At 34.4% G+C, this 16269-nt stretch overlaps 1 protein-coding gene across 13 annotated transcripts in view; it reads left to right on the top strand.

The window, feature by feature from the left end:
- Positions 1-15834, top strand: part of LOC134248853 (tubulin polyglutamylase TTLL5-like) — a 37186-nt gene extending 21352 nt beyond the window's left edge. For 2 of the 13 annotated variants that reach the window (XM_062731233.1, XM_062731232.1), the window contains 16 exons: positions 3707-3888; positions 4212-4274; positions 4627-4686; positions 5324-5347; positions 5940-5985; positions 6100-6202; positions 6816-7036; positions 7721-7899; positions 8242-8356; positions 8481-8627; positions 8839-8975; positions 9213-9571; positions 10140-10325; positions 12028-12117; positions 12261-13086; positions 14093-14605. In XM_062731233.1, coding sequence (XP_062587217.1) covers positions 3707-3888; positions 4212-4274; positions 4627-4686; positions 5324-5347; positions 5940-5985; positions 6100-6202; positions 6816-7036; positions 7721-7899; positions 8242-8356; positions 8481-8627; positions 8839-8975; positions 9213-9571; positions 10140-10325; positions 12028-12117; positions 12261-13086; positions 14093-14216 — 2862 coding nt within the window. In that variant the 3' untranslated portion in view covers positions 14217-14605. Of the gene's footprint in view, positions 1-400; positions 431-2086; positions 2123-3706; positions 3889-4211; positions 4275-4626; positions 4687-5323; positions 5348-5939; positions 5986-6099; positions 6203-6815; positions 7037-7720; positions 7900-8241; positions 8357-8480; positions 8628-8838; positions 8976-9212; positions 9572-10139; positions 10326-12027; positions 12118-12260; positions 13087-13320; positions 13354-13569; positions 13619-14092; positions 14609-15113 lie in introns of those variants that run through there. The other 11 variants (XM_062731228.1, XM_062731235.1, XM_062731234.1 and 8 more) reach the window with 11 other exon arrangements.
- Positions 15835-16269: the final 435 nt, after the last annotated feature.

The following is a 16269-nucleotide window of genomic DNA, read 5'->3' as shown; positions in this document are numbered from 1 at the left end:
TCGGTCAGCACTATGTCTCTGTCTCTGTTATATATATGAGAACTTTCCTGGAGGTGGGGATTAGATGACAAGTAGTGAAACTCTCTCTTTGTCAGCTGACTTATTCTCTTACATATTTTAAATTTCATCTTATAAGAATAAGGGAAGTTAAAGAAAGAAAAGTATAATCTATATACTCCTGTATGTAAGTTAAAACTTTTGGAAATTTAGTTTCCTTGAGTGAGGATTAGTAGATTTTGGAGAAATGTGATCCGCATGCAATTTTTTTTTACAGATAATTCTTATCATAATGCATACTAGTATACTAAAAGCATGGCAAATAAGCTGGCTTAAATAACAATAATCATGGCTTTAGTATATGTTCTATACAAGTTAACATATATTTGATTATGTTAATTAGAAAGAGCGGACAATTCAAGAAAAGATTTCGGTGAGATATAATTTGTAATCCAGAATCTCTATGTAACAGAGCCTATGATATTTATAATATTTCCTTTTTCTTTTTTATTTTCTCACCTCTGTGAATTTTATTCTAGGTATATATCTATCTCCTGGGTCAATGTAACAATCTTTAGTACAGTAATACGTTAGAGTTTATAATCTTTAAATCTAACACAATATCAAAACTGCATGTGCCAAATAATACATTTTCTGTCTAATATATACAGTCATTTAATATATCATAATACCAGTAGTCCATTATTTGAAAAAAAAACTTTTTTACTATATAAACATATATAATGCAGATATTTGAAAGACCAAAACAGTCTGATTTTGAAGAGAGATACTCTCACCAGAGCATGTAGTGTTTGTCATGTCCATCTTCCATCTATCATCCATCTTTGCCTTTCGCACTGATAGATTTTCATCAAATTTTATACATCATAGTCAGAGCAATTCAACAAGGTCAAAATATTTGACATTGGTCTTCCAAATGACCTTGACCTTGTATCTTCCAATTTGTATTTGGTTCAGTTTCCTATAAATTTCCCAAGATATATATCAGACTTCTTACACAGACAATAAAGGATAGGACAATTTTGTGTAACATGTTTCATGTCCTATGGATATAGTCCTACTTTTGATAAAATTCATCTTTGATTAAACTTAAGGGGGTTTGCAAACAATCTAAATAAAATAACAGTATACTCTGGATACTGTAGGAAAGGCGTAGATGGAAACTTGAGGCCGAGAGACGTATGAACTCTGATGATGTCTCTATCCTTGATATGGTACACAGTTGTCATTTCAGACTTTGTCAGTAGTTATTGGGCTGTTTCCTTGGTCATGGGGGCTAATTCATTGGTGTTAGGGCTGTTTCCTTGGTTATGGGGGCTAATTCCTTGGTGTTAGGGCTGTTTCCTTGTCCATTTGGGATGTTTCCTTGAAAATTAGGGCTTTTCTTGATGTGTTTTATAGTAGTTTACAGTACACAACTAAGTGCTATTTGTTCACTACATATATGACACTACTGAAAATAAATCTTTCTTTTCTTTTGGGTGTATTTTTATTCTATTTTTATGTGGTTCTTTTTTTGCTTTATAATTGATATTGTTGAGGGCTATGGGTGCATTTTTTTCTGGTGGATGTTTTTTTTTTTAAAGCAAGATTCTTATAAAACAATTTCTATTCTTTATAGTAACACATTTTGTGTTCTATGTAGAAAAATAAATGTCAAAACATTTTAGTTGTATGTAATGTATGTCAAATGGTTAATTTGTAATCATGCATGAATGTATGAATGATCTAATCACTTTCTCTGAAAGCACAGTGTGATAGCAGTCGGAAATGGGAGGGACAAGTAGAGGGGGCAGTCTGATATTAAATGTACATCCTGAGAACTGGTAGGGGTTCAGTAGGGGGTGGAAAGACAACAAAAAGAATGAAGAAATCTATCTCAGCTCATCAACTGGGGATATAAGTTAAAGTTTGTCACCTATTGAAGTGACAGTCTGTGCTTTCAGGGACACTCTCTATCTGATACCAGTCATGTTACTTATGTCAAATCTCACTAAATTTATAAAAACCTTAATATTGACACTATATGCACCATGTTACTTTCATTTTGCCTGCACTGTATTTCCAGTCTGCTCGATATAGGCCCTCCTCTGCCTCCTCACTGGTAAGTGTCCTGACTTAACTCCCTGTGATTGACCCCCTGTAACAGAGTGGATTGGGTGGAACTGGATCTTTATTTATATATATATTAAAACAGATGCTTACTAGATTTACATAGCAGAAATATACCTAACATATGATGGTATACTAGGTTTTCATTTGTTGCTGTTTCAACTTTTTATATGAATCTCTTTTTGATAAATGACTGGGGTACTATGTATGGGGTACTATGTATTAATTATCAAAGGTTGTAATTTGCTTTGATTAATGCTTTGTTCATGAAAAACAAATTTAACGATAAAAGCTGAACACAATTCATGAAAAGAACTGCCATATTAGTTTTCCCAGCTTACCCTTCTTCAACCCCCTATTTAAGTTTTAGTTTTGTACTTTTTGATGTATTAGGCTTCATTGACATCACCAGAATAGACATCTCCATCATTGTCATTGTAATATATTTGGGTGTAACAAATATAACTTTCTGTATGCCTTTCTGTGGCAACCAAAATAAAAGCCAAATCTATTTGATATCAATTGCATACAAGTCATCTTTACAAAGTGAAGTTAATACAAATGCATGATCAATGAAATAAGACATTAACAGAAAAATAATATACCTTTACAACATGCAGCAGAGACAAATAAAGGGAAGCATAACTAATGTGAAGGGTTTAAATACCCAAAGGGTGATAGAGGAGATAGAAAAACTAATATGGTGAATGCCTATTTATGAGCTGTGTTAGCTTTATGGGAAATTTACACAAGGAAGCAAAAAAAAATAAAATTAAAAAAGAAAGAAAAAGAATTTATATTTCAAATTGACTGAGTTTTACTACCTGTACACACACAAAGTAAGGTTAGAGATGACAAATATTTGATAGTTCCGATGTAAGCTCTTAATTTTTATATAATTTACAAGTTGACTTATTTTCAAGGAAAAATTTGAAATATCAAGAGTAAGGAATATGATGTAATTTAGCAAAACACAGGAATTTAGAATTTTGTATCTCTGATCAAGGAGATTTCATATTTAGGTAAACAGATCACATACACTTTACTTTTATTCAAAAAGTCTCTCCTATTTATGAAAACTTAGTGGAGAGACATCCATGGGTTTTTGATCAGTCAACAAGCATTTGAATTAAACTACATAACAATCTGCTATAAAACATTAAAGTATGTTTGTATGTAATGGGACAAATTCAGGTAATATTTTAAAGTGTTACATGACAAATTAAAAGAGGTGCTGCTTCATTTTTTCTTCCTTTCTGTCTTTCTTTACCTGAGCTTAATTCTGAGATCCATAAACTGGACGGCATTGTGTTTTCATTCCCTTTGATTTTGTTGTGGCCTAAGAGTTTGTTTTTGTTTTGTTTATTTGTTTGCTTGTTTTCCTTTTGTTTGAAATATTTCTTTTTAATGGGCAACAATAGGCAATCAACAGAAATAATTCAAGTCTTCAGAGTATTAACAAAGATGGTGAATTTTGGAATTTTTGAAGAATTTTAAAAATCTGAAAATTTCAGGAATAGGTCAATAAAAATGATTGGCTCCATGAAGTTATTTTGTGTATAATTGTTATTTATAGAAACAGAGACCCCAGTCTGCTGGAAGTTCATCTGGAAGTCGACCAGGAAACCCCCAGCCCCGGGGCATGGCTGGTCTGAACAGCGAGGAAATCAAAATCCTACGACGAATCAAAGAGGAAGACCAGAGGAAGGGGGGCTGGGTCAGGATATTCCCCACCCCTGACTCCTGGGACCTGTACTCGTATGTTTTTACCTTGGTTTGAACTCTATGTTTATATCTATTTAAAGAAAACTGAATTTTATTCTTTATTTATAAAATTATCCGCAAGTAAAAAACTACCTTTTCCATAACAGAACACTTAAATTTCAGATATGTTGATACTGAAAATATTGAATGGACTAGTTGAAAATGTTTTAAAATGATACCTGCATGAATTTTGTAAAAGAATCAATGGAGATTGCGAATCAATGTCTGTCATTTACAAAATTTTGTGGGTCTGCAATCATTACACACAGGACTGGGAAACTTAATACTGAATTGAGGCTTTGTTTTTTTTTTTTTAGATCGTTTCTTCAGTTTTCAACTACTCACAATTTAATGGTTCACAGTCGACTCTATCCGGAAAGGTAAAACATTAGGGAAATAAAAATAATTCAATGATTTGACATACTACTCAGTTTTATGCCGTTCTGTGTGAAGGTAAGTATCAGTTACAGTGTGAGAATAAAACTGATATATTTGCCAAGAGTAACATGGCAAATGCTGGATAATAAAGAGTGATAGTTTAAATTTAAAACTTTTAAAAGAATGGATTCAACTTTTTGCAAATATCAGTTTAATATACTCAAGAAACTACTCCAATCACTAAATGTTCTTGATTCAAAATAACTGCAATGTTGATGCTGATCCAAGAAATGAAAATCATCATGTACGGTGAACTGTGTGACTTGATGTGAATTAAATCATTTTATTTTGTAGACATAAAGGTGGATCACAAGCTAAAAGTGCTGCCTCTACATCTGTAGGTCAAAGGGCAAAGTAAGTATAGCACTGTCAGGGTTCAAATGTCAAAGAGTCAAAAAGGGAGAAATGCTAATTTAGAGTCAAGATTAAGCTCAATACTAGTATAAAATAAAAGTAAATCAGAATCATGAACTTAACTGTATAATGAGGGATTTATTACTGTCGGTAAATTCTGAGGTAAAGTAAAGGGTACACAGAAGTTATCAGTACCTTGGAGAATCTTGATGAGAAGATGCTGTTAATTTCTGTGTTGTCCCTTAAGCTATACATAATGATACAGAATTTTGGAATGAACTTTGCTAATAATGTAGAGTCGATAAGAATAGAAAGGAAAATTTTAGATGCGTTTGGTTTTAACTATTTTGTAAGCAAAAAAAAATGTGTAACGGAGATCCATACCTTTATTTTTTTACACCCTAAATTTTTTGTATATCAGATTAAAGTGATAGAAAGGCTTGATTTCAGATAATTTGAGCACATACCCAAAGCCAGAAAGCCAATTTTCAAAATAGATTTTTTAAACTGACCTCCTCTAATGTTCATAAAATCTTAATAATGATCAATAAAAAGGCTTAATAAGAAAGAAGTACATACAACAGGATTTCTGTACAGCGAGTGTTTGTGGATCTCAGTCATTATCTGCTGTTTTCAGAATTAGTCCTACGTTCAGAACCAAGTGAGTAGATCACATCAGCTGTTGTTATAACGTGTAGTTGAGCTATTTCATTAGATCTATTTATAGACGGCCGTAGATCTCTCTGTTATATATATAACCTGTCTATTGTATATATTCAGGAACTCCAAAAATGCCAAACATGCCACGTAAGACAACATTCACATAGATTATTATATCTACATAAAATGCATGAGTCAAGGCTTTGTATTATATGTGCATTATATTATGTTGTTAAGATGTTGTTGAGTGATGAACAAGTAAGAGTCACTGTAGATTCCTTATTTTCTGCTCTTCAAAGACAAATCGCGAGAATAATAATTCGCAAATGGATGGTTGATCAAGAGATTTAACATATATATTGGATTTGGAATATAGGACTATATAGGAGTATAATAATTTAAGTTAGCAGTAATATCTAATAGAGAGTAATCAATAATAATATAACTAGTTAGTACATATTAATTCTCTGTTTGCAGTGCTATAAGTTCTGCTTCAATTCCAGACTGCTTTAGAAAGCTTCAATTTAAAAAATTATTTTAGGGTGCATAAGATATCGTGACTTTTACCAAGAACTAAAACTTTGTCATTTTAGGAGTGCATATGCATCCATTGGAGGAAATTCTAAGTCGGATCCAGAGGTATCAGTTTTAACATTTTCTAAAACAGTGCATCCAGTTCTAAAATCACGTTATTGAGTGTATTTGGACTTCATAGAACACTGCTCTGATGGGACTGGTGTTGTCTTGTTTCAGTTTGCTGAATGTTACGCCCAGGCCATTAACAGAACCCGACAGTACGAGAGGAAGTTAGGAACAGCGAGACGGGGACGAAGGAAAAACAAACGCAAACCTAAAGGTAAATAACATGGACCTTAACAAGACACACCTCTACATAAACACTATTATGAAAGAAATTAATATAGAAATTTCTTAAAAATTCAAATGTGAATTTCTTTTTAGTTCCTGGCAAAATTTAGGGTTGTAATATTCCCCTTTTGTCTATAATTCTTGTGCAACTTGTTCAAAACTTATTGAATACATTGAGGCCTAAACTTATATTTCATATTTTTTTGTATAGAGTGAGGCCTAAATTTATTTTATCTTATTCAGTGAGACCTTAACTTGTTCAAATCTTTTACAGCAAGGCCTTAACTTGTTCATATTTTATACAGTGAGGCCTTAACTTGTTCATATTTTATACAGTGAGACCTAAGCTTGTTCATATTTTATACAGTGATGCCTTAACTTGTCATATTTTATATAGTGAGGCTTTAACTTGTTCATATTTTATATAGTAAGGCTTTAACTTGTTCATATTTTATACAGTGAGACCTAAGCTTGTTCATATTTTATACAGTGATGCCTTAACTTGTTCATATTTTATACATTGAGGCCTTATTTTATACAGTGATGCCTTAACTTGTCATATTTTATATAGTGAGGCTTTAACTTGTTCATATTTTATACAGTGAGACCTAAGCTTGTTCAGGGTGTGGTTGAGGACAATGAGGAGGATGAGGAGAAGGCTGATGAATCAGAGGAGGAGAATGAGGATGAGGACACGAAGGCAGACTCCAGAAGCTCCTCCCCCGCCGAGGAGGAGAAAAACAAAGTGGAGGTAGAGGTGGATGTTGTGACGGATGGGGACGAAGTCCCTGCGGAAAAACCACCCACTGCACAGACCGATCTAGTAAGAATCCCCTTACACTAGCTTTACAGGGATACAAAATATAGTGTAGGTCCACCCGAATAAACCACCCACTGCACAGACTTATATAGTAAAAATCACCTTTAATACACAAGTTTTACAGAAAAATCACCCACTGCACAGACCAATCTAGTAAGAGTCACCTTACACAAGCTTTACAGAACTTAATGATACAAAGTATTGTGTAGGCCCCCCCCCCCCCCCCCCAAAAAACACAAAAAAAAACAAAACAAAAAACAACACACTGCACAAACTGATATAGTAAGAGTCACCTTACACAAACTGATATAGTAAGAATAACCTAACACTAGCTTTACAGAAAACCACCCACTGCACAGACCAATATAGTGAGAATCACCTTACACTAGCTTTACAGAATGTTAACTTAAAGTCAGTCAGCTGAAATTTTAGAACTGTTTACATGTATTTTACAGGCATAGCTTGTAAACAGCAGCAGAACACTAGCTTAGTAAAGTTTACAAGAGAACTGTGTGTATTGCATGTGTACTTATGCTGTCCCTCTTTTACTTTGATGTATTTGTCTTGTGTTATAAAAGTTGAACAATCAAGACAAAGTATTTTCATTTACCGGTAATAAAAGAACATAAACTTTTAAAAGATTCAATTAAATGAATTTGTATAATGTTTTAGTGTATGACTTTTCAGAAGCCATCAGCACAGGATAAACCTCCAAAACCCCAGAGAGTTCAGGTCAAACTACCCCTCCAAAAACCCCAGGAAAATCCCCCCGAGGAGAAGCCTGAAGTTCCCCCCAAACCCCCACCTCCCCCACCCGAACCTAAGTACAATGTGGTGGAGCTCTTACAGAAGGGCAGAACGCTCAGGTACAAGCATCATATTTAATCACATAAATTGTAATAATTCAATAGGTGTTTACTATAAATATTGATGGGTAGAAAATTTCACTTTTTCTTTCATTTTAAGTTATAGTGAGGAAAAACTTTTGTAAAGCATAATTTTTCTCTTTGATAATGATTGAAGTTTTGACGGATTAATTTTGGATGGATCTGTCTGATCTCTGACTATTATTACATTTACTAGCCAATTATATCAGTAATGCTAATTAATGTTTACCGGTACCATGTTTACATTTATCACTTAACCGGTATAAAAATGAAATTTAACCTGTTTTTAATAAGTTTGTTAAAATCCTCTTTTTTTTCCAGTAAGTGTCAGGCTAGAGGTGCTTTTGCGATGTATTTAGTTCGGGTTCAGCAGCGCTTGATATCTGAAGTAGGCCCTTCTAATCAGGATGACTCGGATGCTCTCAATGAACAAATGGTAAAGCAATTACTCTAATCTGTTAGAAAGACACATTAAAGTCAAAATTACATTAAATTTCTTGTAGAGTGAAATGGGAGAGAAATGACTTCATGTATATTCGTATTTTTCTGGCCTGTTGCAGGATTTGGTGCTGCGGTTCCTGAAGCGGGCGGCAGTCAATCTTCAGCAGCCGTTTAAGGTGGTGGTACCGAGCAGGAAGCTCCCCCTGACTGATCGACGGAGGATACTGGCTAAACAACTCGGGGATTTCGTCCATATCTACAATAAAGTAGGCCTTACTAGCTGTCTATGTTAGGGAGGAATTCGCCATTTATTAATGTCAGAATCTAACTGCACAAGTCTCATGGCACTTAATTACATTTTGAAATGTCTCTATTATGTACAATGAAACATAAGAATGTAGAGCCAATTGGTCTTATTATTGGGACTCGTCTTGTTTATATTTATATGATTTGTACATGATTTATTCCTACTCTCAGGAGACAGAGCAGGTGAACTTGAAGCGGCAGCAGGAGAGACAGCAGGGTAAGATAGCCGAGCTCCACCCCACCACAGCAGAGGCCGAGTCCCAGGGACTGTGTGAACACAAGTTTGACAAATTTGTCAATATTGCCAGGTACATGTAATCTAATGATTAGTTTGTACTAGATAGCATGAATGTTAAAAGATCAAGTGTGAGAGGAAAAAGATATTACCATTCATTAAATCTTAACTCATGAAACCTTTAATGCAAAATAATGTAGATTGTGCTTTATAAGGAGTTATTGATAAGATAGTATCCAATTAGATCTATTTGAAGATATAATCAAAGAACTTACCGATATCATATATGATGTATTTATTTGATTTGCAGTGAGGGAGAACTAGAGGAAGTACTAACAACCTATACCAAGATCAACAAGTCAGCAAGTATATTCCTAGGGGGCCACCCCAAGCATAACACTGCTGATGGTCAGTCCCGCCCCACGTCAACATTCCAGCACTCCAGACCCCCCTCAGCGGGTCCTTCCCGCCCCTCTAATGCCGCCCCCAGTCGACCCCCCATCTCTAGGCAGAGCTCCATACTACAGAACAGGCCAGGCTCTAGTAACCTGGGGAGGACCTCCAGCATGTCTGGCTCAGAGACCAATGTAGGCAAGAAAAAGGAGGTCGAGGGTACAATAGAGGCCACGCCTAAAACTCTTAACGGCTGGGAGGACACGCCAAAGTTTGGTATGTCATTTCAGTGTTTGCTTTTGTGTATATGTATACATAGCAGTAGGCTAGCTGATAGTTTCAGAGGTAACAATAGGACTCCAGCCACTTTAGGTTCATATATTAACAGTATTCATCCATTATACTTTGAAATGTTATTTTTTCTGTTTTATTAATAATTGAATTGATAAATATATAACTGTAGAATTTTATTGTGATCATAGAAATATCAATTAATTAATTTCTTTTTTAATTATCATACTTTTTTCAGTAGCCATACCTATCTGCTTATTATTATTTTCCCTAGCTTTGCTAAAAATCATATGATGTATTTTTAAAACATTGAAATGTTTGTTGTCTACACATATCTGGTCTTGTCTTCACCAAAATGAAAATGATTAGAAATACATGTTTACGCCTTCTTGTTGAGCATTAAACTGGTTCATTTGTTTTTTAATGTAGGAAAATATAAAAATTCTTAATAATCTTGGAAGACAACTAATGTAAGATAAATGTCCACTGAGCTTTGATCACTTATGTGAAGGACAACAAGCAATATCTGGCACGCCTAAACATTTCTCTTTAGCTAGTGACAGCAATGTAACCACCACCGCCACCACCACTAGAACCATCTCACAGACCGGCGAGCCACCACACTCACGTGTTTACCACACACCCTCTCAATCCTCATACGCTAACGCTGTACAGGTATACACACAGAAACTAACCTCCAACCGACCGCGATCTGCCACCTCAGCTGGGAACAGGACAGGTAATGTACACGGCAGAGACATTTATAACAAGCTTTTATTTATAATAGGTTCCCAAATTATTTATTCTGAGTCATCACATTTAGACTTAATTTTAGCAATTAAAACAAAGATTTATCTTGCCTTATATACATTTGTAACATAATTTAATGTTTCAAAGTGTTTTGCATAAATTCCTCATTCAATTTATAAAAAATGCAAATAACACTTATGGGAGAAAGTAGTATTCATCTGATTGGTTAAAAAATTATGCAAACATGAGGTCATTTGAAAGGTTGTGTCACGTTATTAACAATACTTGTCTTCTGTTGTATGAGCGATACATGAAGGGGCGTAACTCAAGCTCTCATCTTTAGGTTTACCCTGTATTTCATACAATAGGAAACTTGTACTCTAAATCTTACATGTAGTAAATTTAGCCCTTAGTATTTTACATTTTGAGTGAGTATGACAAGAAGACAGAATACTGATTGATGATTTATACATATTTGTTTTTCTGAATGTAATATTGTTTTTTGCTTATAACCTTGATGCTTCTAATTTTTATGATATTTAATCCTCCCTCCAGCTCCCCCTCCTAAACCCTCAGTGGACTCCTCTACAGGTAGGGACCAAGTGTTGTCTGGCCACTGTCTCTCTTCTCTCAAGCATCAGTTCTGTTTAGAAAAGAGCAGCTTACTGCTGCTTCTGGTGTATAAAGTAATCAAGCTTTAATGTTCAATGTCATGTTCTCTATGTATTTACTCTGCATTATGAAGAGCAGCACTTTACGGGAAGAACTTATGGTTGACATTATGATTTTAATATTAGAAAAATTATAAAGTGGAATAGTTCTTGAAATCATTCACTGTATTTCAAATTAGCGATATTATGGAAGTAATTTCAATAAAAAAATAACTTTATTTCAAAACAATGATGAAAATAAAGAGTTGTGTCGATATTAAATGAGACTTATGACAGAGTAATTTTTGACTGCCAATTTGGTGAGGGTAAAATGACTTGCTGGCTTTAAAATTAATGGCTTTTCTTGTGTAGGAGCTAAGCTTTATTCATGTTTTATCAGGTGGATCTATCGCTGTCTTGCTATCTAGTATTAAGAAAAACCATGAGGAAATACTCGAGAAATTGATTTTTGAAAATTTTGTACCAGATGAAAAAGAGACATTCTTAGATGTTTACTAAATTTTTTTTCATAATTGATGTGAATTCCCAATGTTTATTTGTTTATAGATGATTACACACACATACCTATACCTACAAAATATACACCGGGGGCAGGTAGGAATGTAAACAGAAATGTGTCATTTTATTTCTGGCTCCTGATTTTCATTTCTGGCAACTGATCCACTAGTTTTCAAACTTCAGTTTTGCTCTAAAATTCTTTGGGGCAGGTTTCTATTGTTTTCACACAGTTATTTTCTTGCAATGTACTGTATTTCTTTTTAGTGTTGTAAAATTATGTCTCACACTATTTTAAGTGAAGACTATGTGCACACCCTTAGCTGTTGTTATCTTCAGAACCTCCAACAATTAACCATTAATGACTTGGTCCTAGGGCAGTGATATTGTTAGTCATATAGAAGTAAAATGTATTTGTCTTATGATTTAATTGATTGTTTTCAGTGAATGTGTTTTGTATTTGATAGAATTGTAAGTGATTCTGCCTGCTATAGATATCTAATATGTGATTTTATTTACCTACAGGTGTGATAGCCAAGTCTTTCAGTCGGCCAATGTCAGCCATGAATCGTCCCTCCTCAGCTAATCCTTATGCCACTACTAATCCAACAGTGGGTAAGTAGATCTCGTCAAATTGAAATTAAAATATCATTTGTGTTAGTTCTTTCAGAGTATGAATAAGCATGTGGCCAGTGAGATATTGAATAGATCTTTAAGTATATGATGCCATGCTAAGTAGATGACTTTGTTGTTGACAGATTCTTACAACGACCAGGCTATACATGATGCTCTACAGAGGTTGGCACTCCGCCAGCAGGCTCTTCAGTACTCCGCCTATAACGGGACCAGCATGATAAACGACGAGTCACGAAGCTCCTCCTCCCAGCGAGTGGGACAGGGTGACGTGCCGCAGTACGGCAGTACCACCTCCCTAGTAGATACCACTTACACGGTCAGCAAACCCGGTAGTTATGACAAAATGGTTCCCCCATCTTCCGCGTATACCGGTGCTTCTGGGGACAGGGTGCAGACAAACACAGCAGTCTACCCAGAACAGACGAGAAGTGATAACTATTCCAGACCCCAGGACAGTGTCAAATATAACCCATCTAATGTGACCCCAGAGGACTTCAGAAACAGGCCACCCTCAGGTCAAGGTCGTAGAAGGGTGGAGGTCAAATCAGCTTCAGGATCAAGAAAACCTGTTCAATCAAATGTGAATCTACGAAGTGCCAATGCAACTTTTAATAGTTTTATAGAGGACTCAAATGGAACGACCTGGCAAAATGACCTTGCTCATGCTTATAACCAGGTCACGGGAGTGTTGCCTAGCAACTATCACACAGCTTCTCATTCTAGTAAACAGTTTCAGATAATGCAGCAGCAGGCTGCTCTAAAACAACAGAGTAAAGCAATGCTGGAGCAGAGTAAAGCTAAGCACCAGGCCATGATAGCTCAGGCCCACGCCGTGCAGAAACAGAAACAGGATCAGGATATTGAGAGTGCTCTACAGATGTACGCCCCCAAACCCCCCGTACAACCCCCCCACTCACGCAAACTCCCCAGCTCCCACAGGGTCCAAAGGTAAGCATAGCAACACATTCTTATTTTAGGGAATTCTATGATAAGGGATGCTAAAGCTATTGATAAGCGGAAGATGGTGCTTTTAGGGGGTTGAGATCAGTCAATTTGTTCCTGAATTTTGACATGCTTTAAAGTCTAGGGTTATTCTAAGCAATCTTGCATGTGTTTGGAATGTGTTTGCTTATATGATAGTTCAATACTGTTTTATGAATGATTGAATTTATATGCATTTAGTAGGTGCCACAGTGTGCCTTATTTCTATTAGATGTAAGTTAAACATTTGAAGACCTTATACCCATTTGTTACTCCTGATGTTGTGTTTTTGTATCCCCCCTCCCCCATTCCCTGAGTTTTAAAGTGTATTAACAAGACCTTGTGATTTTATTATAATTATCTTGTCAAACCCAAGCCTAACAACCCATTGTTGTAAAATGTATATCAGAACCGAAACTAGAGTTATCTTTCTTTAATTTTTGTTTTTAGCCCAGTCAAGATACTTTGAAGTTCCAAACTTAAATCAGCTTTGTGTAATGTACGAAAACAGATATCTTGTTTTTAGTACTGCTGGGTGTGGATGTTTAGCCGCTAGATATTTGTTTTACAAGCACGTCGCTATGACTAGTCATCTTCTCTTACTAATACTGAGGAAAAAAGGACTGCTCTGATGCACGGAAAAGGAAGCACTAATCTAATTAAAATTATAGGCAAATCAAATGAATTTTATGTACATACATGTACAAGAATACATACAGATGTATGTTACATTAAATTGACAATAGAAAAGCACCCCAAAAACAAAAATACAGCAATATGATCTAAAAAATCAGATGTTTTTATACAAATTTCAAACTTCTATTTACTTTTCATTATCATCACTTTTTGCATTTTGCCATTTTTTTTTTATGCACCTCCTGGTAATTAGAATGATTTTATTTCTCTGCAGTGCCTGTAGGTAATGGGTTTATAATAGAAGCACCCTTTCACAGTGTTTGATTTTGTATCACAGGTCTGCAGTCCCTGATGAATCTTTAAATTTCAATTTCTACAACAGCTTGCAGTTTGATCAACACACCGGGCGCACACGATCAGCTCAAGGTACACAACTCTGGCAGTCACCCACCTCTTACTAAAAACGTCACTTAAAATAGTCAAAATGTGGGTGAGCTTTTGTCACAGGATAACTAAACCAGTCCACCATTGGCAGATGCCAAAATCAACACAATTTTAGCACTAGACTAACTTCAGAATTATAAAACACAGTTAGTCTTCTAGAAACAGGACATTTCACCTGAATAAGACTGGCAGGATTTAAGATATATTTAAATAGTTTTACATACATAACAATTTCAGTTAGTGCTGAATTGCATTTCATCAAGAGGAAAAGAACTTTTCTGGAGATCTCAATCTAATCTTGATAGAACAAGGGCATTACACACTCCAAAGGATTTCACATTAACAAATGACTGAGCTTCAAAAACATTGTTTTTATTTTTAAAAAATGGCAAAGAAATATTAATTTTAAGATTGGAGAAAAGATGTTAAAAAAAAAAGACTGTAAAAGCTTAACAGATTTGCTAACCATAAACTAAATCCCTCTATTAAAATTTCAAACGCTTTGTAATTTACTAATACTTTATTTATATTGTTCTCTGACTCTTTTCTTTGATATCTTCGCTCCTTTACTTCAAGTTATTCTGATAAAATATAAATGTGAACTTAATTAGAATTAAAATAAATGGTGATTCTATTCAGTTAAGTATTTCAGTGACACACTTATATCAAGTGCATGGGATTGAGAGGCTTGCTTGACTCTGTTTGGCTTGGAGAAGAGTGTAGCTGCTTATTAGAAATTACATGCGATTTATAGCATGGTTTCATATACATATATAGCATGGAATCATATACAAAATAATAATGGAATTATTTATTAACGCATGAAATTTTTTGGAAAGATTTCTTTTAATAATATGTCCTATTTCTAGTGATTGTTCAATGACACGTTTTAACTGAGCTCCTGAATTTTACAGGGTACTGAAACTTCAACCTCTGGAACAGATGCTGGACCTGTACTTCCCTAAAATTAATGTTAAATAATTCACATAGAAGCTCGGCGATACAGTATCCTCAATACAACAGAGATAATGTTCCGTGTTAGGTTTGAGTGATGTGTAAAATCTCAGATTTAAGTGTTATATAAAATTTATCTACAGGTTTTACTGTGTAACATGTGTGAGTGATGGATGAAGATTCAATATTTATTAGCTCTTAAACTCAACTAGATAAAAAGCCGTCCGTTTTCAATTCTTTTTATACAAGTATCAATTTTATTTATTGGATGATGCAGAAATGTGGCTTTATAAGACTATGTATGTGTTTGAGAAAGTGTAATTTTATATTTTGAACTCCGTCCATGTTAAAGCTACTGTTTTATGTTCCTTTGTTTTGTATGTATTCAAGCTACAGTGTTACAGTATGTTCACCTGTTTTGTAAGTTTAAGTCTACACGTACTAGGCTCTGTGACACAGAACAATATTTTCAGGTCAAACAAGTCCAGTTTTATAATGGGAGTCATGCCAGAAAACACTGTCAAATCCTTCATGAGTTTTATCATGTTAAGTTTGAGTAAGGGACGTAAAAACAGTTTTATCATTCATTTTAATAAAATGAAATTTTACAATCTATTATTGATGTGTGTGAAGGTATATTTTGTTTGTTATTATCCTGTCCAGAATGTTCAATGTTAGATAACAACTGTGATATTTTTTTTAATTTATTATAATTTTTTTTTTGCTGACAGAGGTTGTGAATTTTATATTGTTTACTTTTAAAATTTAATTTACCTATCACATAGCATTTTGTCAGAATGTACAAAAATTAAATACATTGTTTATTTTATCCTTCTTTACTTTATGGGTTGTCTTTGTAAACGAAATAATTTTCTCTATTTTTAAATTGATATAATGCCTACACTTCAATGTTTTTTTTTTTTATTATTATTAAAATATTTTTAAAAAATATTTTTTTTTACAGCATTAAATTTTTCTGTGGTCTTAAATTTTGCCTTAAGATGTACATGTGACTTTCATTAAAGTATCATAGCATTTTATGTACATTGAGTAGACCAGATGAAATTTGAATGCAGTATTAGATACAGCTTTTAACTTAACTTTGAAACAGGCACT

The sequence above is a fragment of the Saccostrea cucullata genome, unplaced genomic scaffold (assembly GCF_032062105.1).
Source record: "Saccostrea cucullata isolate Sc308-1 unplaced genomic scaffold, CSIRO_AGI_Scuc_v1 ctg62, whole genome shotgun sequence".
NCBI lineage: Eukaryota > Metazoa > Mollusca > Bivalvia > Ostreida > Ostreidae > Saccostrea > Saccostrea cuccullata.
The sequence above is the reverse complement of the archived record's forward strand: the minus strand, read 5'-3'. Positions and strand labels throughout refer to the sequence as shown.